The sequence below is a fragment of the Ovis canadensis genome, chromosome 23 (assembly GCF_042477335.2).
Source record: "Ovis canadensis isolate MfBH-ARS-UI-01 breed Bighorn chromosome 23, ARS-UI_OviCan_v2, whole genome shotgun sequence".
NCBI lineage: Eukaryota > Metazoa > Chordata > Mammalia > Artiodactyla > Bovidae > Ovis > Ovis canadensis.
The window spans coordinates 55,886,286-55,909,273 of NC_091267.1; the positions used below are offsets into that span (position 1 = coordinate 55,886,286).

A 22,988-nucleotide genomic window follows, 5' to 3' on the forward strand; every position below is an offset into this window, starting at 1 on the left:
GCACCCCCCTCCAGCCTCAAGTTCAGAGCCAACTGAGAGAGGTCCACACAGGTACCAGACAAATGGGGACTAAAACCCTGGAATTGGGATAGATACCCCACCAGAAGACACAGTGCGGGTGGGTGTCCATGTAGGATTGCTAACAGGTCACCCCTGACTTTTCCAGACTTTCCTCCTTCTCAGAGCCACAGCTTACCTATTGAAGGGGCCTAACTGTGGGGCTGGCAGAGGGGCTAATCAAAGTGCATGTGTTTTGAAAACAGGCTGGCTTTGCAAAGAGAAATAGCCAGGTTAACAGGCTTGTGTCCTGCCTGTTTCCTTCTCCTCTCTGGGGAGGGTTGGGAATGGAGTACCCAGGACCATCGCTACAGCAGAAGGGCCTTCACTGGGATGGAGTTCAAGGCCACAGGAAAGGGCTCCTTACTTAACAGCCCTAACCACTGGTGTCTACACCACCTGATGCAGATTTCTGAGTTTTTAGCGTCACCACATTCCCAGGTGGCACTACTGGTAAAGAACCCCCCTGCTGATGCAGGAGACATAAGAGACATGGGTTCGATCCCTGGGTCGGGAAGATCCCCTGGAGGAGGGCATGGCAACCCACTCCAGTATTTTTGCCTGGAGAATCCCATGGATAGAGGAGCCTGGTGGGCTACAGTCCATGGGGTCGCAGAGTTGTGCACAGGTGAGCACACATACATGCACACACTCTAACTCAGGTGTGATTCACATGGTTTGGCCAAACAGAGTTGGTGGTGACATAGCATTTAGCATTTATTATGAAACGATTACCACAATCAGTTTTGTTAACACCCATCTTTTATTATTGTATGTTTGTCTAATAGTGGTTTTTTGGTTTTGTTTTTTGCTAACACAGCGCTAGTGGGTCCACAATAAAGACCCATAAGATCATGAATTACTTCAGGAGTGACTCTCAGAAGGAACAGCAGGCTTTCAGAAAGACAGCTCCATCTGTTTTCATTGCCTTTTCCTGAACACACGGTGGTATGCACATTTTGGCCAACCTGGTCCACCTGTATTAAAGAGACGTTTTGTCCGAGGTCCCCTCTACCCTGGAAAACATTTACAAGTGTTCAGTCTTCTTGCAGTCACTCTTATTTTAAACCATGTAACATATGTTTGTTTGTCACCAACTTTGAGCGGCAGCTTTGGAAAATCACTGGGGGAAGTGTCACCCCTGCCCCCTTGGAGGGCGAGTGGAGGACTAGCATCACCTTTAGAGGGTATCCACTTGGAGACCGATGAGCCCCAGATGCATGAGGTAGCGTGAGCAGAAGGGAGCCCCTATGGCATGGTGTCTCCTGAGCTCCATGGGCCTCTCCCATCATCTCCTTTCACCCTTTTGCTGAGGCCACTGCTGTCTGTGTGTCACTGGCCTGTCCACCTTCCCAACCTCCCTTCCCGCCATCCTTCCAGCCTTGTCTCCAGCCTCGGTGGCCCTGCGGCACGGGCTTCTCTCCCCTGCAGCCCTGCACAGCTGCTCCCAGAGGTATGGCCTTGTTGACTGGTTCAGGAAACTGGCTTTGGGCTCTGGCTTTGCTAGGGACTCTTCAAGTGACATCATGGAAGTCACATTCATTGTCTCCCCAGCTCCCATATTCTCAGCTAGGCAAGGATCTCCTGAGACCCTTTCCTATTGAGGCGTGTGAATTCCAGGAGAGCAAGAACAGCCACAGACCCGGCGTTTCCCACCTGGGGGACATCCCTGCCTCGGGAAGTTCCTCCGCCAGCCTCACATCTCTAGGGCTCCACTGACACCTGCTTCCACGTTTCTGTTTCAGGGCTGGGAGAGGGCTCTGCTCTCCTTCATCTGGACAGCAGGACCCATCCCAGGTCCTTGGAGAAAAGCGCCTGGCGGGCCTTCAAGGAATCCCAGTGTCATCACATGCTCAAACACCTCCACAATGGAGCCAGGATCACCGTGCAGATGCCACCTGCCATCGAGGGCCACTGGGTGTCCACTGGGTAAGCGGCTGGGGGCGAGGGCCCAGCAAGTGCACTTCTTAGGGTTTCTCAGGCTCACAGAGACTTTCTAGAACCCACAGTGATCCTGGGGTTGTCTGAGTTCTCACTCAGAGCCAAGTGACTCTTGGAAGCCTGGGTTGATGAAGAAACAGAGCTCGGTCCTGCAGAAATCTTAGCCTGGGCAGTGGGGATATGGTGCCACTGTGAAGCCACCTGGGAGTGAAAGCGTCCTTGTTTACTGAACCTGAGGACCACTCGTGTATGAAAAGAAACCATTAGCAAGTGAAATTAGCAAGGAGTCTGTTTCACCCACCCTGAAACATGACGTGCAAGCTTCTGATGGTCTAAATAGTCTAGCGGTATTCTGGTAAGTTGATATCCAGCTTCAGAGTCTGAGAATACGTTAAAAGGGATCCACACCGCCTGGACCAGCCAGGGCACAGCTCTTGGCTTCTTTTCCAGGCTGTGGAGCTAAGATTTATCCCGGTTTGAGCTCTGGCTTATCTTCCATTAGAGCATTTAAAAATAGCCCAGAGGCAGACCTGTAGTCTTCACCCTACCCATTAAATTGTTGCAAATTCACATGGCTAACTAGGCTAAGGAATAGTGGGATCTGACGCCTTCTGTGCAGACCCTGCCCAGGTGCCTCAGGGAGGGTTCACAGGCATCCGGAGAAGAGAGAAAAAAACGAATAAGACAAGGAAGACCCAGAGGTTTTTTTTTTCCTCCTAAAAATGGGGTTTCTCAGAATAACCTCCTCATCAGTATTGGCACAATCTTAACGCAGTGTACTTTTAAATAATTTATCATTTTGTTCAACAAATACTTCTGAAGTGCACAAATGTTTACTGCGCCTGAGCACAGTTCTAGATTTTGTGTGTGTAGCAGGGAGCCAAACAGACACGTCTTCAGGAATTTCACAAATAAACACACAAAGAAGTGTTAGGAGGAGGGAAAAAAAACAACAGGTGCTCCAGGAGAATTTCAGGGCCCCTATTTTAGGACAGGCTGGGGTGGGAAGGCCTACCAAGATGAGGACACTTGAGCTGAGATGTCCTTGGCTGTGCAAGACTGGGAACAGCTCTTGCTCTGGGTCAAGCAGAGGCTGGACTGAAGAAGCACCATGGTAGCCCTTGTGCCTGGGGTGAGGGCGGGACAGCCCCCAACAGGCCAAGGAGGAGGCTAAGCTGGCTCCCAGGGCCCCTGCAGGCCAAGTCTCTGTGAGTTTGGCTTTTAATGTAAGAGAACTGGGGATGCCATTGAAGAGATTTCAGCAAGGGCCCTGCTAACAGCCTGATGCAGTATGACTGAAGGATGCTCTGGCTCAAGGGGATGGTGGAGTGACTGGGGATAGTAGGGTTTTCGACCTCCTTAATCAATAGAAATCAATCAGAGACCGGACAAGAAATTCAGGCCAGGCTTTACTAGGGCCCCTGCTGCAGCAGAGGGGAGCAAAAAGAAGTAATAGGTTGCCTTGCTCGCCCAGGTGGCTCAGTGGTAAAGCATCCGCCGGCCAATGCAGGACACTCGGGTTCGATCCCTGGGTTGGGAAGATCCCCTGGAGGAGGAAATGGCAACCCATCCCAGTACTCTTGCCTGGGGCATCCCATGGACATCCCATGGCAGGCTACACCCCATGGAGTCACAAGAGTCAGACACGACTTAGCGGCTAAACAAGGATAACAGCAACCCCCCAAGGGAAGGGCGAGCTTGTTCCTTACTTGGGATGAGGGTAGGGGGTGTGTCCAGGGGTTGGCAGATGGGATGGCTTAGGTGGTCTGCCCACCCCTTAAGTGGTGTTCAGTGCAGGGGGTATACACAGTCCCCTGCTTTTGCTCCCGGCTCTTCAGAAGGCAGTGGGATTTCTGGCCTTTCTGTATCTTGTTGTCCATAATTTGCCCAACTGCACATGCACACAGTTATTTTTAGTCTCATAGTTTCTGTGTATCCATTGCTGGAGGAGAGGTGTGTCCAGGTGCAGGCACAGCAGCCAAGGGTCCTGGGTCCCAGCCCGTCTCAACTTGGGGATGACCAGTTAAAAAGCTGGAACTAGTTCCAGCTGGAGATGGCTGAGGGCTGGGTGAGGGGAGTCAGAGTTGGGGGGCTGATGCAGAAGCAAGTGGATACGAACTCAGAACTGGATCAGCAGATTCTCAAGTGAGATGAGATGTGAGAAGTCAGTGGCTGCTAAGTCGCTTCAGTCATGTCTGACTCTGTGTGACCCCATAGACAGCAGCCCACCAAGCTCCCCCATCCCTGGGATTCTCCAGGCAAGAATACTGGAGTGGGTTGCCATTTCCTTCTCCAAAACATGAAAGTGAAAAGTGAAAGTGAAGTCGCTCAGTCGTGTCTGACGCTCAGCGAGAAGTCAGTGGTGCTCTTGTCTAAACCACGGCAGCAGACATGAATGCCTGCTTACACGGAAGGACTCCTCTCTCCCTGGGGGATGGGGGGAATGTGGGTTTCCTCTCCCTCTGTCACAGAGACAGATGCTCAGAGGACCACTGGGTGCCGTATGTCCACTCAGCACCTGCTGGCAGGTGAAGGTCTCTCCCCAGCGAATGGTACCCGCTTCCAGTAATGCTCAGTTGTGTCTGACTTTTTGTGGACTGCAGCCCCCAGTCGGTGGGATTTTCCAGGCAAGAATACTGGAGTGGGTTGCCATTTCCTCCTCCTCTTCCTGACCCAGGGATCAGTCTCACATCTCCTGCATCTCTTGCACTGCAGGTGGATTCTTTCCAACTGAGCCATGGGGGAAGCCCTGATGCCCACCCACCAGTTTGTAAACAGTTATCTTGAGAACCACTGGCCTTTGGGATGTCGGCTTCACAGCTTGATTTAGCCACACACGGCTCAAACCAGATTTACCATACCTACTAGTTTATATATAAATAATAGACACAAGCAGGTTAAAGGCCAAGACTGGTGAGAGGAATGTCCCAAGGTCACCAAGACTAGGATCTGACTAGAGGTGATGAGTGGACAGATTCTCTGGCCAACCCACTGACTGCCAGCTGTGAGATGTGGGGTTGGACCCCTGTGATGACACCACCCCCACCCCCACCCCCTGCTGTGCTCACAGGATCCCTCCATTTCTCTGTAGCTGTGAGGTGAGGGGTTGGGCCCCTGTGATGCCCCCCTCCTGTGGCTCCGGGCTCACTGGGTCTCTGCCCCACTTTCCTGCAGCTGTGAGGTGCGGTCGGGCCCCGAGTTCATCACCAGGTCCTACCGATTCTACCACAACAACACGTTCAAGGCCTACCAGTTCTACTATGGTGGCAACCGCTGCACCAGCCCCACCTACACGTTGGTGGTCCGCGGCAAGATTCGCCTGCGCCAGGCCTCCTGGATCATCCGCGGCGGCACCGAGGCCGACTACCAGCTGCACCGCGTGCAGGTCGTGTGCCACTCAGAGGCAGTGGCCGAGCGGCTGGGGCAGCTGGTCAACCGCACGTGCCCTGGCTTCGTGCCTGCCGGGGCCGCCTGGGTGCAGGACGTGCCCTACGACCTGTGGCGGGAGGAGGGCGGGCGCGAGTGCACGCGGGCCGTGAACTTCGCCATGCACGAGCTGCAGCTGGTGCGCGTGGAGAAGCAGCACCTGCCGCACAGCCTGGACCGCCTGGTAGAGGAGCTCTTCCTCGGGGACGTGCACACCGACACCACCCAGAGGATGTTCTACCGGCCGTCCAGTTATCAGCCACCGCTGCAGAACGCCAAGGTACTGCGCCGCCGGCTGGATGTGGGGGGCGGAGCTAGGGGTCACAGCAACACCGATGGGCTGGGCGGTTCAGTGATCAGCCGCTGCTGCAAAAGGCCAATCCCTGGATAGGGGATGGAGGGAGGGGAGTGGCGGGCTGCATCATGGAGGGACTGGGGGGGTGCCAGCTACCAGCCGCCCCAGAAGAACACCAAGGAACCCTGACCCTCACTGTGCCCCAGATGTTGGGGGGGCTCTGTCACAGAGGGACCACTGGGGGTGATGGGACAGGAGGGCCGCAGGCCAGGGGACACGAACCTGGGTCAGGGCATCTGGTGATGGGGCCTGGTTTTCCCATCTGATGAGGGTGATTGTCCTGGGTTGGTGGCTCAGAAGGGCCTTGGTGGCCATCCTTGAAAATTTCTAAGTCTTCTTTCTGTCCTGACCCTCTGGGAGCTTCTTCTATGAGTCCGAGAGGAAAGCTTGCAGGAAATGGAGAGGCGTTATGATCTTAGCACCTGGGAAGACAGAGGGGCAGCCAGGTGGGGATCCCCTGGCCCTGGAGGTGGGCGTAGGGGTGGGGGCTGTGGACCCTTAGAGCCTCCTGCTCTGTCTTCACAACCCTGTGAGGCCTCCACGACCACCTTCTTAGCAGAAGAGCAAGCAGCTGAGGTGTGAGGGGTGGTCTCCTGCCCAGGGTCACTGGTTAGTGACTTTCAGAGTCAGAGCTTGAACTCAGATCTTTCCCGAGACTCCACCCTCTCCTGGTTGGACTGAGTGAGACCTAAGTCACTGTGACGCTGGGGAGGATGTGATGGGGACAATGAAAATCTTGATTGCTGACCCCGTAATTACACTTGGATTCACCAGGCACTTCCTTCCCGCAGGCTCAGAGTCTGTGTCTTTAGTAACAGGATGGTTTCTGCCACAGAATCTGGGGAGGCAGGCAAGGGGCCTGGGTTGGAGGGGTGGGGCAGAGAACCCCTCCCCCCCCCCCCCCCCCGGATCAGACCAGCTTTTCTGGAATCCTCTTTAGAACAGCAGCTCTTCAATCTCAGGGCTTGTCTGACTTTTGCTTGGTGGTTTATTTGTTGGATTTTTATTTTTCTGTTTTTTTTTTTTTTTTTTTTAATTAAACTGGGGAAAAATTGGGCTTCCCTGGTGGCTCAGCTGGTAAATAATCCACCTGCAATGTGGGAGACCAGGGTTCAATCCCTGGATTGGGAAGATCCCCTGGAGACGGGAATGGCTACCCACTCCAGTATTCTGGCCTGGAGAATTCCGTAGACTGTATAGTCCACGGGGTTGCAAAGAGTCGGACACGACTGAGTGACTTTCATTTTCTTGCTTTACAGTGTTGTGTTGGTTTCTCATCCGGTTTGTTCTCTACCCTCTGAGGGCGCTTATGCCTGGTGAGGGTACCGCATGGTATTGCCCCCCACCAGACTGCAGTTGTTTGCTTTCTGTGACTGAGAGCTTGTCCCATGAAAGTTGGGAAAGTCACCTTTGTGACGACTGTGGGACATCTGCGAGGAGGCCAGCCTAGAGATGCTGCTTCCTCTGGGTGTGTGTCTTGAGGACATCCCCTCCTTGGGCTCCAAGCAGACCCAGCTCAGGTCCGTGTGCTGTGCCCTGCAAGTTCCTGGGCTATCTGGAGCAAAGATGGGACAGAGTCATGTGGGAGAGGGTGGCCCACCTGCCCCCAGGACCCCAGGCGCCCTCACAGAGAGAGGGCAGGAAGGGGCTCCGCAGCTGATGGAGGGGCCCCAGGCCCGGCTCCTGGGAAATGAAAGGACGTCGTAGGACCTCTGCGGGAGGCTGCCACATCCAGACACTGTGGCTCCTCTCCAGACTCCTGGTGTTGAGACGCTGTGGGAAGGGGGTTTGCAGACGTGCACTTGGCGTCCTCTGAGCCCAGTCGAGCTGACATTCACATTGTCTCTGGGAGTGAGTGTGTCACTGGCGAGGATGGCAGCTCGTCTGGAAACTCAGCAGGAGCCAGAGTCCCGACCCGGCCTGGCTGAGCCTATGAGAGGATCGCCTGGGAGCAGAGCCTTTATTCCTGCTTATGGTCCAGCGAGGATGCTAGTGAGCAGGATGGTTAGGGGCCAGGAAGGAGAGGGAGGCCACAGATAGCCTGGACCTGACCTGGGCTGTGTGTGCACATCGTGGGGTCCAGGCCCTGCTTCCTCACCTGAGGATGCCCATATGGGCTCTTTGATCTCCTGTGCTCTCCTTATACCTGGAAAAGCAGGGAATGCCTGCACCCAGCTCTCTCTTCCCACCTCTGTCTCTGCCGCTTCTCAATGCTCTGTGGCTCCTAGAACAAAGTTAAAGGGTAAATCCTTGCTCCTGAGCTGGTGGCTCCAGAGAGGCACCCCCATTCCTGTGCTCACTGGGCTGACTTCCCTCACCCAGCCCCGCCGTCTGTTGGGAGAGCCAGGCTCATACCCCAGCTCCTGGAGCACACACATCTCGGAAGTGAGTCATGACATGTCAGTGTGGGGACGGAGGGTGGCAGCTATGAGGCTGACCTTCTTAGGATTTTCATAAAAAAGTCGAGGCTTTGTTTTCTGACAATGTTGGACAGACTGCAGAATATGTGGACCTTGGAGATGGAGCCAGTCCCAGGGTCCAGGCCTCCCGGGGTCACCAGCTGTGGGCTTGACAGTGTTTTTCTGACCTCTGGAACTAAATCTTTTCTGTAAAAGAAGCAGAATTGATGGGGTTGACATGCAGAGCACTGTCAGACACTGGGAGAGGCTGCCCACCTGGCCTGCAGCAAGGAGCCCTCGGGGCAGGTGGCTTCTGCAGGGACGGTGGCCAAGGAGGGCCACCAAGCGATGACGAGGCTATAAGGTGACTCCTCCTGTTTTCTCTTCCCTTCTCTGCAGGGAATGTTTCCCCAAATGCTTAAGAAGGTAAGGTGAAGTCGCTCAGTCGTGTCCGACTCTTTGCGATCCCGTGGACTGTAACCTACTAGGCTTCTCCGTCCATGGGAGTCTCCAGGCAAGAATACTGGAGTGGATTTCCATTTCCTTCTCCAGGGGATCTTCCCGACCCAGGGATCGAACCCGGGTCTCCCGCATTGGAGGCAGACGCTTTAACCTCTGAGCCACCAGGGAAGAAAACCCCAGGCTACGATCCCTCTCCTCCTTAAAGAAACGCTAAGGGTGGAGAAAGCCTTGGACCATAGAGATTACCTAGGACACACTGTTTTGTTGTTTGTTTTGTTTCAAAGGAAGGTATTTAACAATGTGAAGAGTGTGATATCGTGTGTAAAACTAGCAACAGAAGAAGAAGGTAGGCTGACCAGGGACCTGGTGTTTCTGCAATGTAGGAGCAAGGAGGAGGGGACAGTATGGCCAGGGACAGACGTGCTGAGATCTTACGCTATCCAAACTCATTACCACACTCAAAACAAATTCTAAAAAGGCAGGACTCCGAGGCTCGGAGGAGCGCGGTGGCCGCAGATGAAGTGGTGGCGGGGCTGGGCGGACGCGGGCCAGTGTCCAGGGCCTGGGCTGTGCTCTCTGCGGAGGCCGGCCCGGCCCCGTGGCTCGGGGAGCTGAAAAGGCCCGTTCTTCTCCCGTTGTCCCTGGCGCGTGCGTCTGGGCCCGCTGCTAGCGAGTGGTCAGGAAGTTTTGCTATCCCTCCCCAGGCGGGCCAGGAGAGCAGGTCAATGGGCTCAGCCTCCAGGGCCTCTCCAGAGCCCTAGGTGCTGCCTGCCCACTGGCTCCCGCAGGCCTGCCCTCCCACTGCCTGGGAAAGGAGGAGCTAGGGGTGCTTCCGGACAGACCACAGGCCCAGCCGCCCCCCATCTGAACCCTTCACCTCCCTTAATCGCCAGTCCTTAGAGACCTGGCTGAAAATTAGCTTAAATGCTAAATTGAGTTTAAAACCACTCGTTTCAGCTCCTCTGGAAACAGGACACCGTGTAAAAATAGAAAATTTAAATCAGCTTGTTTTTCTTAGCTTTATACAACTTTGCTGTGAGGTTCAGAGCCCTCGGCAAATACGCGATGTTTGAAGAGACTCAGGTGAGCCTCCTGGGAGGATTCTTCCGGATGAAGTTGGCTACTTTTCATTAAAAAGAAAAACAGGACCCCCTAAAGTAACCCTGAAAGAAGAGGCTCAGCCTGAGTCGAGTTCAGCTTCAGGGCACGTTCCCCTCTGCCTGGATTCCTGGGCCGCGGAGGGTTAGCCAGGCGCCTTCTTTCCTCGGCAGAATCAAAAGTGATTAGAGCAAAGACTGCTGGGGTCGCTGGAAACACCAGGGCCTCAGGATCAAGCTTGCAAGCAAACGGAATTGGGCTTTTTCCAAAACCCTAGGCCGGTGAGGCCACAGCATCGTAAATCAGAGAGGTGTCTACAAACCAGACCACTCTCCCCAGCCACGTGCCTGAGGTATTTGACCTGGAATGTGATGGCAGGGCTGCCTGGCAAGGAAGAAGCCCAGCAGCATGTTTTGGGGCTGCCTGAGCCCTGGGAGGAAGCAGGAGTTCCCATGTACTTTTTGTCCTGCATTCTCTGAAGACCTCTGGGCTTGAACAGCCATTTGTCTGGAGGGAGCTTATCTTTCCAAGGCTCTTCAGGGCATGTGAGAAATACAGGTTTACTGTGACATCTGTGACATCCCAGGGACCTTGGACCATGTGGCCGTGGACAGCAGGTGTTCTGCCCAGCTCGGGGAGGTGGGTCTGCGGCAGGAAGGGTCTCTCCTTAGGCCTGTGGTTGGTGTGACTCTCGGTGGGGCGTGAGTGGGTGTCACAGGTGCACTGGTAAAAGGATCCAGAAGCTCACAGAGGAATCTGAGTCCCTGCTCTTTTCTGCCAGTGCAGGGAAAGGAGAGGGGTTTGCGGAGGTGATGGGAGTTGGAAGAGGTAGTCGAGGACGGGGCATTCAAGGAGTAAAGACTGAGACAGTGTCAGAAGCCGGCTTACCTTCAGGATGCTGCTGTAAAGAACCGTGACCCTGCCCCTGGGGCTGGGTTCTGCCCAGTGGTGATGGGATCAGCTGATGGGCTCTGGACTCTGGAGGGCTTGCTCAGGTGGACACCCCGGGGCCAAGAAATGCGTTATCACACAACGGCCACGACGCATGGCTGCTGGCCTCCACTGTGTCTGCAGAAACGTGTTTTCTTTTTCTTTTTTTTTCTTGATTCCTGAGTGCAAGATTGCTTTATTCAGGGAGTCAGCAGACCAGCAAGTTGTTGTTGTCAGGGACCATGCACGCAGTAAGCATTTCATCCCTTAAAAGGCCAGGAGGCTGGGAGGACAGCATGAGCTCCCGGGTGCAGGAAGTCAACTGTTGGGAAGTCCGGGGCGAGTCCTGGCATTCAGGGTGTTGGCCAAGCTGCGGGGAGAGGACGGAGCAGGGGTCAGACGTGGGGTCTGCTGCCTTCATGGCAAACTCGACAATGAAGATGAGTCGCCTTCAGCTCTTTAAATGCTCTAGGACACAACCAAGTAAACGTTAATTCAGGGTTCCTTCTGAAACCTCCCCTACAGTCATCTGTATTGAAGAACCAGCCATCTTCTCAAGGATCTCTCTATCTGGCTGTTGGGTCTGGGCGCAGTGTGTCTGCAATGGCAAGCTGGAGGCAGGATTCTCTCTTGTGTGATTTACAGGAAAGGTCCTTGGGAGCTCACTGCTCAGACTCTAAACCTCCTAGAAAATTGTTTCTAGGAAATTCAGTGTTGTTCCCCAGGGGACACACCCAATGCCCCATCCTACCTCCAGGACGCAGTGTTCCCTCGACTCTGCTCCAGAAGCGTCCAGCAGCCACACACAAGACTGAGGAGCAGCCGAGCCTCTCTCGCCATCTCCCATTGTCCTTCCAGCTGGGCACCTCCATGGTGCCTGCATCACGGCTACGGGGTTGCCAGGCAGCATCTTTGTGCGGCTGAGTCCTCTTCCGTCAGCACCCGTGTCAGCTCCTGCCCGGCAGTAACCAGGCTAAGCAGGGTCTGAGCGCTGCTCCGGCCTGGCCAGACAGACTGCCAGCCTCCAGGGGTGGGGAGTGGGGCCTAAGGCTTCAGTTACAGACACCCAACCCATTTCTTGCTGCAGGTCACTCCTCATGTTGAAACGCTCTTCCCCCTTAGTCGTTGTGAAAGCCTGCTATTTAAGAAAAGCATCTGGGGGACTTCCCTGATAGTCCAATAGTTAAGAATCCACCGTGCAATGCAGGAGACACACGTTTGATCCCTGGTTGGGGAACTAAGATCCTACACGGCACAGAGTAGCTAAGCCTGCCTGCCGCAACTAGAGAGTCCTGTGCTGCAAGGAAGGATCCCAAGTGCCGTAACTAAGACCCGACTCAGCCAAATAAATAAATATTTTTTTTAAGAAAGAAAAGCATCTTGGAAAAGAGAAATTTCACACCTGGGGCAGTATCTCAGCCTTAATTTCTGCTTCCCCATGGTTGTTGCAATAGGTCTTTTGAGTTTTATTCAAGTGAAAGTGAAAGTCGCTCAGCCATGTCCAACTCTTTGCAGTCCCATGGACTTCCCACCAGGCTTCTCTTTTCCATGAAATTCTCCAGGCAAGAATACTGGAGTGGGTTGCCACTCCTTTCTTCAGGGGATCTACCTGACCCAGGGATCGAACTTCGAACCTGGATCTCCTGCATTGCAGGCAGATTCTTTACCATCTGAGCCACCAGGGAAGTCCAATATTCAAGCCAAGGATGGTGGTAAAAAAAATTAAGAGCACACTTAACAGTGCAAATCAGAACTTTTTAAAAAATCCTGTCCACAAGACAGAAAGTTGTTCCCCTTATCCAACCATGACTGAAACTGTCCCCTTGTTGACAGTGTCCATCGAGAAGCCAGAAATCCCACACTCATTTGTGACATTTGGTTTCTTAATACCAACTGCAAGAGTTGTTTAAAATAGTGACTAGTCAGCTCAACAACAACAATAATAAAAGAAACCCAATTAAAAAATGAGTAAGGGGAGTTCCCTGGGAGTCCAGTGGTTAGGATTTCAGGCTTCCACTGCCAGGGCCCGGGTTCAGTCCCTGGCTGGGGAGCTGAGGTTCCGCAAGCCATGTGGCACAGCCACAGAAGATGTGCAAACTAGCCCATAAGCGCATGAAAGATGCTCAGCATTTCTAATCCTTAGGGAAATGCAGATCGGAACTGCAGTGGGTTACCACCTTCTCACCTATTAGGATGGCTGTTACCAAGAAAGGAGAAAGTAGCAGTTGGTGAGGATATAGAGAAATGCGGACCTTTGTGAGAAGGTATGATGTGCAGCTGCTGTGGAAAACAGTATGGCAGGTCCTCAAAACGTTAAACACAGAGTTATTGTTGTTGTTCAGTCGCTCAGTCATGTCCGACTCTGCGACCCCATGACTGTAGCCCACCAGACTCCTCTGTCCATGGGATTCTACAGGCAAGGATACTAGGGTGGGTTGCGATGTCCTCCTCCAGAGGATCTTCCCAACCCAGGGATCAAACCGGTGTCTCCTGCATTGGCAGGCAGATTCTTTACCACTGAGTCACCAGGGAAGCCCAAAGACAGAATTACAATCCAGCAATCCCATGTATTGACCCTAAAGAATTGAAAGCAAGGTCTGAGGTATACTGGACAGCCACGTTCACAGCAGAATCGTTCACTGAATAAGGGAAAGCAGTGCAGATGTCCACCAGCGGATGATGGCTCAATCAAATGTGCACACACACAGTGGAGTACGACTCAGCCTTACGAAGGAGATTCTGACACAGGCTGACATGTGAATGAACCTTGAAGACATTGTGTTAAATAAGCCACTTTCGAGAAGGACTATATGATCCCACATATATGAGGGACCTCAAGTTGTCGTACGTATTCTTAGAGACAGACAGTAGGATGCTGGTTGTCAGGGGTTCAAATGAGGGGGGACAGAGTTTCAGTTTGGGAAGATGACGTCTGGAGACAGCTGGTGGTGATGATTGGACCACTATGTGAATGCACTTTGATGGCAAATTTTATGTTATGTATATTTTACTACTACAGGGGCTTCCCAGGTGGCACTAGTGGTAAAGAACCTTCCTTCCAATGGAGACGTAAGAGACATGGGTTTAATCCCTGAATTTGGAAGATCCCCTGGAGGAGGGCATGGCAACCCACTCCAGTATTCTTGCCTGGAGAATCCCATGGACAGAAGAACCTGGCGGGTTACAATCCATAGGGTCGCACAGAGTCAGGCATGACTGAAGCGACTTAGGATGCATGAAGTCAAGTAACTAGTTTACAAATTTGGCAAGATCAATACCCAAGGGCCAGCTTCCTCCCACTCCCTCCCAGCTGATGGATGACCAGCTTCTCCAAAACTACCTAGCCTGCCTTTCTCTGCTGCCAACCAGAAATGGTTCAGTCAGGACCCTCACTCACATGTAGGGACCAGAGTTTAGCCAGGTCCTCATCTCAGAGTTTAGGACTGTCGTCCTTAAAGAAAAACACCGGACACCACTGTGCTGGGCATGGACCAGCCTGGGCCCCACAGTAGTGCCCCCTCCTCTGAGCTGGTTCCTTTTCTGAAGAGCAGTTGATCCCTTGCGTCATCAGAGCAGTGCTTATAAGAATGAAGACCCCTTGTTCCCACCCCATCCGCCCAGTCTAGGAATTCTGGGCACTTCCTGAATGGTATTGGTGTTTGAGGAAACAAACAGATCTTTTCAGGGATTGAGGCTCATGTCTTCCTAGAATGGCAAGAAATGAAGTGGTCACAAGTGATGTTTTTAAATTCCCAGATAGCAAACCAAATGGTGGAAGCAGGAGCAAGCAAGTGGAGGCTGGGTCAGCCTATCGGGACCTGCAGTGCACGTGGGCTGCGTAGGATCTGGCTCTTAGGCAGGAGTGGGGGAGCAGTCAGCAGGCTGCCAGCTGGTGAGCTCCCAGGGGAGTAGCCAAGCGGTCGCTCCCGCGTGTGTTTTGGAAGCAGCCTAGTGTGTGCTCTCAGAGGTTCTCTCTCTTTCCAGGGTGTCTCCTGCACTACTTGGCATGGTTGCTAATAGGCACCAGCATCAGAACATTTATGAAATCTTAGAGACTTGAGTCTGAATACTGGGCTGGTTTCACTCAGATATTGTGGACTGGAGTCGGGGAGCAGGGACAGCAGGTATAGTTTGATCAAGGTGCTGCTCACAATAACGCTTACTAGCCACTAGAGGGCTAACTTCCTGGATGCGGGAGCTCATATGATGTTACAGGCATTATATTAGCTTTCCATCCCAGACTGTGTATCAGAACCCCCTTTGGGGGTTAAAGAAATTTGAAATCTTCACTTCCTAGTAACTTACAAGAAAATACATCGTGGCAAAATTACTGAATTCAGTGATGCTTTCTTTCAACTAAATTTATCTTTTTCATCCTATCATGCATTTGAAAGATCGTAGCACATATAGCAGGAGACATGCTATTTGTTTGGTCTTCCTACCAAGGGCCATGCACGCACACAGCCCCAACTCGCCGAAACTCCTCTATGCAGCCATTCTCAGCGTACAGAGTGGGACCTGCCTTAATCTGTGCTCATTTCCTACAGCATGTATGCAGGTATAACAGTCCTCATTTTATGTGTGGGGATGTTGACATGGAGATTGGTAACTTTCCTACAGTCCCCAGCTGCAGTCGCTGGCCCTTGGATCTCCTGCCATGGTTGGAATCATCATTTTTTGTGCAAAGAAGCCCTCGTGGGCTGTGTGCACGTGTCCTTCCGGTCCGTGTCCTTGTGGTGGCTTGCAGACAGCCCCCTGCTGACCCCGGGCTGTAGGGCACCTTCTTGTGTGTCTCAGAGGTCTGGGCAGGAAACCATACGTGCACACACACGTGGAGCCTGGGACAGAGAAGCCTCTGTGCTGCCTGTTGGATCTCCTCAAGCCCCAAACAAACCTCTTCTCCCGAAAACAATGCCTGGCTCCACTGATGAGCACAAGGACTGCCAGTGGGCATCATGCTGTCCCGGAAGGAGAGTGTGGAGGGGGTGACTGGAATGCCCTGGTCCCCTCCTTTGCCCGCCCGCTCTCAGGGGCAGCCCCTCTCAGAGTCAGTGTGAGGGATGGAAAGGCCTGGAGGTTGGATTTCTGCCCAGAGAACAAGTGCCTGCCTGCCGAGTGACCGACCACCTGTCAGTCCTGCCTGCAGGCTAGGAGCTGTGCCTGGTGGGCCCCAGGTGGGAGCCGGGCCAGGGTCACCCTCCCGCCACAGGGCAGTCACGTGGGCGTGGGCGTCTAGCGTGGCTGGCACCTGGCAGCCCAGGTGGGTTTATAGACCCGTGTGGTGGGAAGAGGGGCAGAGAGGATGCCCATTTTGGGGGGGCAGCCCTGGCCACGGGCCTCCTGTGCCTTGGGTCCTGCAGCCGGCGATGGCCATCTGTCTGGTCACGGAGCTGCCCTCCCAACTCCCAGACCTCAGCTTTTTCTATGAACCCCGAGCCTTGCTCCAGGCAGACAGCATCCACATGGCTGACAGTCTTGGGGCCCCTACTCGGAGGGGGTTTTCTCAGCTGCAGCCCTAGACAGCACTCGTGCAGGATCCATGTTGGTGCCCCAAGGCAGGCCCAGGCAAAGAGGCACTCCCCACAGACAAGTGGCTGCTCTCACACTAATTACATGGCTTAAAGCCATAAAGCAGGAATCACGAAGAGCTGGCACACTGTCCAGACCTCGGGCCAGCGGATACAGGTGGGTACAGGAGTGCCCACAACCTCCCTGGCCTCTGCTCTTGCCTCCTTGAGGCCAAGCCCTCATGCCCTCCTTCTCGGAGACTCCTCCCCTCATGACACAGCACCCTGAGTCACCCACGGCAACTGGAGTGCTTTTTTCCTTTTGTGTGTATGTTCATGCTAAGTCTCTTCAGTCATGTCTGACTCTTTGCAGCCCCATGGATTATAGCCTGCCAGGTTCCTCTGTCCATGGGATTCTCCAGGCAGGAATTCTGGAGTGGGTTGCCATTCCCTTCTTCAGATCTCCCCCACCTAGGGATCGAACCTGCGGTTCTTATGTCTCCTGCATTTACAGGTGGAGTCTTTACCACTAGCGCCACCTCGGAAGCCTTTTTCCTTCTAGTGTCTCATAATTATTTTCAGTGGAAAAATCTAACTGTGGTAAAATAGAGGTAACAAAGTGTACCATCTTAGCCACGTCTAGGCATCCAGTTCCTTGATGTCAAGGACATTCAGGTTGTTGTATGACCTTCCTCTCCATCCATCCAAGCCCCCAGTAACTTCTGTTCTGTTTTTGGTCTCCATGGATTTGTCCACTTGAGGTCCCTCTATGTGGGATCATACGGGGTTTGTCCTCTGTGACCAGCCCATTTCACTTGGTATAATGTCCTCCAGGTTTATCCATGTAAAAACCTGCATGTGTCAGAATCCCCTTCCTTTTTCAAGGCTGCATCCTATTCCTTTGCATGTCTGGACCACATTTTCTTTATTCAGCCACTGATACACAATGTTGCTTCCGCCTTTGGATTATTGTGAATCGTGCTGACATGAATATGGGTGAACAGATTCCTCTTTGAGGTCCTGATTTCAGTTCTTTAGGGTATAAACCAGAAGCAGGGTGCCAGGTCCGAAGTGAATTCTTTTCTGAAGCAACTACATCATTTTACATTCCCACCAGCAGTGCACTGGGGTTCCAGTTTCTCTGCGTCCTCACCAAGGCTCATTTTCCGCTAGTCTTGATAGTGCGTGCTAAATTGCTTCAGCCCTGACCCTATGGACTGTAGCCCAGCATCCTCCTCTGTCCATGGGATTCTCCAGGCAAGAATACTGAGTTGCCATGCCTTCCTCCAGGGGATCTTCCCCACCCAGGAATCGAACCTGGGTCTCTCATGTCTCCTGCATTGCAGGTGGGGTTCTTTACGGCTGAGTCACTGGGGAAGCCGGGTCTTGATAGCACCCATCCTAATTGAGCAAGGTGATGCCAGCCTTTCTTTTTGACATTAAGTGTCCAGGACAGGTGGTATGGAATAAGATGTAAGAGGATTTTCAAAGGGCTTTCATATCACAGCTGAAATATTTAGGCCTGGCTCTACCATCAGCCAACACAAGCGTGCACTGGTGAGAACAGGCGGGCACACACGCCCCCAGGCGCCCTGGGGTACCCTGGTTACAGGGCACGGGGCCCCAGGGGAGGCAAAGGCTGTGCGTTTGCGCTGCCCTCTTGGAGACCGTCTCTTCCCACCCTTTGTCTGGGCTGCAGAACCACGACCACGCCTGCGTCGCCTGCCGCATCATCCACCGCTCGGACGAGCACCGGCCGCCCCTGCTGCCCCCCAAGGCGGACCTAACTGTGGGGCTGCACGGCGAGTGGGTGAGCCAGCGCTGCGAGGTGCGGCCCGAGGTCCTCTTCCTGACGCGCCACTTCATCTTCCACGACAACAACCATAGCTGGGAGGGGCACTACTATCACTACTCGGACCCCGTGTGCAAGCACCCCACCTTCACCCTCTACGCCAGGGGTCGCTACAGCCGCGGCGTGCACTCCGCCAGGGTCCTGGGCGGCACGGAGTTCGTGTTCAAAGGTAGGGCCCGCCCCGCCCCGCCCCGCCCCGCCCCGCCCCGCCCCGCCCCGCCCCGCCCCGCCCCGCCCCTGGTGGTGCCTGCAGGGTGCCTGGGGTGGCCACTGGTCACGTCCATACGTGGCACCCTTTCCATCTGAGGGTCCCTTCTGTGGACCATGGTCTGCGGGGTGGGCTGACAGCAGGGGCCTGTGAGGCGTGGTGCCGCCAGCAGCCGCGTGTCATGCCGTCTTGTCTCCTTGGCAGTGAACCACATGAAGGTCACCCCCATGGACGCAGCCACGGCCTCGCTCCTCAACGTCTTCAGCGGGAATGAGTGTGGGGCCGAGGGCTCCTGGCAGGTGGGCGTCCAGCAGGATGTGACCCACACCAACGGCTGCGTGGCCCTGGGCATCAGGCTGCCTCACACAGAGTATGAGATCTTCAAGATGGAGCGGGACACCCGCGGCCGCTACCTACTGTTCAATGGCCAGAGACCCAGCGACGGCTCCAGCCCAGACCGGCCGGAGAAGAGAGCAACATCCTACCAGATGCCCCTGGTGCAGTGCGCCTCATCGGCGCCCAGGCCTGAGGACTTCTCTGAGGATCCCGGGGGGCACGGGCACCGCAGCCGGGCCCCCGGGAGCAGCCCAGGTCCCCTGCTGCTGGCTGGGCTCACCGGCCTCTGGACTCTGTTACCCTGGCTCGGCCTCGGCTAGCAGTGCTGAGGGTGTGATTTTTTTTTTTTCCCCGCACCAGGATGCCTTACAATTTACAGACTTTCTTTATGAAAAGAAGAGACACTTCTTCCTCAGATGCACTTGAGCAGCTGAGAACGGTGCTCCTACCCGCCTGCCACCCCAGCCCCCAAGCCCGCCCAGCCTGAGTCATGAGCTGTTTGAAGATTCAGCTTTGAACTCCATCCAGTAGGGTCTCGGGCCTGGGTGTCCTCACTATATAATTGCACTTTAAGACCGCAGAGGGTTTCAGGCGAGCATGTTGGCAGAGGCAGCGGGGCAAGGGCTCCACTGTCTTCTCTTCTTCCTTTCCATCGTTGTGCGTTTTGGGGTGGAGCTCCGGCTTCAGCTTTTCCTGCTGCTTCTCTGCGGCTGTTTCCTGCTCCCGTGAACCTGCTTTGCTCTCTGAGTTCCCAGCCAGGGATGCAGAGCAGAATTGGTTGGGACTGTGATCCAGACATTTTTTTTACATAAAGAAGAGAGAGGGGAGCAGGAGAAGACATGGGTGTAAGGGAACAACTGTGCCAGCCTTTCCGAAGAAAGAGAACAAATCCACACTTTCAGATGTTGAAAAGTATCTGTAATTAAAGCTTCAGAGTCATTTAAACAATGGTCATTTTAGCTTGTTGGGAAAGGAGGTGCTGGTCTGTGCTGGTCCCTGGTTGGCTACCGGATGCTCATCACTCTTACCGCCCAGGCATGGGGTGGGGCGGTGTGGATCAGCACCCTTCCCACTGCAGACAGACAGGAGCCACAGTTCAGGGAGGATGACCCGGGTGACACAGTGCCCGTTTGGTCTGGCCTCCTCTCTGGGGGACCCTGTCCTGGCTCACTGGTGCCTGGAGCTTTACTCTGTCATCTCTGCTGCTTCAAAGACCAAGACTCAGAGACCACATGTGGGTGCCATGGCCCTGTCTGTCCAGAGGAGGCAGTGGGGGCGTCCTAGCCGGGTCCCCAGAAACCATTCACCCTGCTCAGGGTTCAGGCTGGGCTGACCCAGCTCTGTCACTGCAGAGAGTCTCAGGGCACTGTTGACAGAGTCTGTGAGGGTGCACGAGTTGCACCCTCGTGCTAAGTTGTGGCTTATTAGGAAATGTGCCCTCTGAACACTGAAGGTGGTGGCCAGGAGAGACCCATGGAGGGAAGCACGAGTCACCGAGAGAAAGCCTGGACATAACTAGAAGCTGGCGTGCAAACCATGATTGAGGTCAAGAGTCCCACCTGCACTTAAGATCTGCCTTATGAGACGCTGTGGTGATGTTATAAGCGGGCATGGGGGACCACAGTGCTGTGTCTTTAGATGATATTTTACATTGTGGTTGAGGGGGGTTATTCCAATGAAAGTACTAACTTAATGTCTGCCCAGTTTAATAAACAGAGATGTCAGAGATACTCCCACAATAGACATTTTACCTGTGGATCTATTTAATTAACACTAATGCTGTCTTTAAAGGATATAATAAAATTATGTAAAAACAACAAACAAAACCAAACTACGTTCACTACAGAATACCTCTGTGATTTACTGTAAAAATGTTGGCTTTCTAGTCACTCAGCTGGACTCAGCTGTTCACACTGTTTAAAAGTACACTCTATGTGTACACACACACCCATATGCACATATACACCAATACACAGGTTTTAATGTGTGTATAGTGTGTGATATGTATGTGTCTTAGGGACGAGATGACATTCATGTGGTCTTGTCACTTTCTGACCCACTACAAATCATGACAGAGAATGACTAGTATAATTTATTCACAAATTGTCATCAGTTGGATTTGTGCCTGTCACTCACTGTCTCACCCACATACTTCACGTCCTAAAACTAAGCTGCCTGGGTAGCCTACGAAGATTGTCTTATTTTAGGAGATTCTCCATCACCCTGAAGAAACACAATGGCCTATCCTTTAACAGTCATTCTGTTTCAAAAACTGGAAATTTTAACTTAAGGCCAAGGTGCTGTTTCTGAGGAAGGAATGGCTGACTTTAGAATATTCCATAAAAGCTGGAAATACTCCATAATCTGCACTCAGGCGCTGGCCAGTCTGCCCGGAAGTTAAAAGCTGGTCATATTTGTAACTCCGAGATTGGGGCAGGCAGGGCATGAACACTGGGTGGCTCTCCTCAGCGTCGCTGGCCTCTGGGAGTGGACATCTCATCCTGGGCAGCAGGCTGGTCACAGGCAGCTCGGAGAGCTGCTTCTTGGACAGCAGTACAATATGAGTGTGACTTGGGCTTCAGACTGTATAAAATCCGAGTTGACCCAGGACTCAAGAAGGAGCTTTTAGGGTCCCAGTGTCCCCAATACAGAGCAAAGGGGGTTCGTTCAGACATGACAAGCACCACTGTCCGTCCCAGAGGCGCAGGGTCCAGCACTGCTGGGATCGTCCACCCTGAATGGTCCATCTCAGGGTTCCCATGCCTAGCCGCCCATCGGGGTGACCCCACGCTTCCCGACACGGAGGAGCTCTGTTCAAAGGGCGGGCAGCCCAGGACCTCTCTGATGGGGCCTCGCACACACACACCAGGTGGAAACAGCCTGAGTGCAGGCCTTGAGGCTCCCGGCTGAAGGAAAATTTTATGGCAGTAGAAGTGTGGTTCTCTAGTTATCAACTCTAAACATCCTGCTGAAAACAGCGATGATGTTCACAGCCATCCACACAAACCCTGTGATGTTCTGTTGTAAATGGTACATCCCACCCCTGTAACAGCGATGATGTTCACAGCCATCCACACAAACCCTGTGATGTTCTGTTGTAAATGGTATGTCCCATCCCTGTAACACATACTAGATCCCTGGTATTTATTTTGGAAAATAGGAAAACCAATCCTTAAATGTATGTGGAAACCATAAGGGACCCCGAGTAGCCAGAGCTATCTTGAGAAAGAGCAAAACTAAAGGAATCACATTTCCTGATTTCAGAGTATATTGCAAAGCCACAGTTCAGCGTGGCACTGACACAAAGCCAGATACACAGAGCAGAGACTGGAGATAAACCCACACTTCTGCAGTCAGCTGATCTTCTGTTAACACGAGGGTGCCAGGAAGATGCAAGAAGAGTCTCTTCAACAAATGACATTGGAAAGACTGAATATTCACACACACTAGACTGAAATTGGACCCTTACACCAGAGACAAAACAAACAAACACCAAGTCAAAATGGATTCAAGGCTTGAACATAAGGCCTAAAACGGTAAAATTCTTAAGAAGGAAATATGGGGGTAATGTATCATGACATTGGCTTTGGCAGTGATTTCATGGATATAATTCCAAAAGCACAGGCAACAAAAGCAAAAATTTAAAAATAGACTACATCAAACCAAAAAGCGTCTACACAACAAAGGGAAAAAAATCAATAGAGGGAAAAAGCAACCCATGGAATGAAAGAACATATAGCAAACCTTTTATCTGATAAGGGGTTAATCTCCAAAAGGAACTCCTACAACCCAACAGCAGCAGGAAAAAAAAAAAAAAGGCAAGAAACTCTCTTTATAAAAATGGTCAAATGGAGACTCCCCTGGTGGTCCAACGGTTAACACTCTGCACTTTCAATGCATGGGTACAGGTTCAATTCCTGACTGGGGAGAAAGATCCCACATTTCTGGGGGCAAAAAAACACCCAAAACATAAAACAGAAGCAATATTCAATAAAGACGTTAAAATGGTCCACATTAAAAAAAATGGGCAAAGGATTTGAATAGACATTTCTCCAAAAAATATTCTATTTTATATTTTCTTTTCTTTGAGTAATTTTGCCATGGAAACAAGTGGATGATGTCAGAAATGGATGGCATAAACATGGAAGGGCAGGCTTCACAAAAGAGCTGGTCAAAGATGAGAAATAGCTCTGATTTCCAAACAAAATTCATTTCGGTAGCCAAGAAAACAGAGTCCCTGGTGCGATAAAGCGCGTTCTCTGAAGAACCCCCTTTGAGTGTGCTCCAGCACGAATGTCTACCCACAGCATTCACAGCAACCTAGCCAACCTCTGCATTTCCTTATTAGCTTGAAACTAAATAGCAGGAAATAGCCAGGGGCACCAATAACACTGCAGAATCTTGTGCCAACTTCCAG

The 22,988-nt window shown here is 52.7% G+C and overlaps 1 protein-coding gene across 1 annotated transcript in view; it reads left to right on the forward strand.

The window, feature by feature from the left end:
• APCDD1 (APC down-regulated 1) overlaps positions 1-20,397 on the forward strand; it is a 32,812-nt gene extending 12,415 nt beyond the window's left edge. Inside the window, exons 2-5 of the mRNA XM_069569303.1 lie at positions 1,803-1,986; positions 5,173-5,704; positions 17,875-18,196; positions 18,440-20,397. Of these exons, the coding sequence (XP_069425404.1) occupies positions 1,803-1,986; positions 5,173-5,704; positions 17,875-18,196; positions 18,440-18,891 (1,490 nt within the window). The 3' untranslated portion in view covers positions 18,892-20,397. The remainder of the gene's footprint in view (positions 1-1,802; positions 1,987-5,172; positions 5,705-17,874; positions 18,197-18,439) is intronic.
• The last annotated feature ends 2,591 nt before the right edge of the window (positions 20,398-22,988 follow it).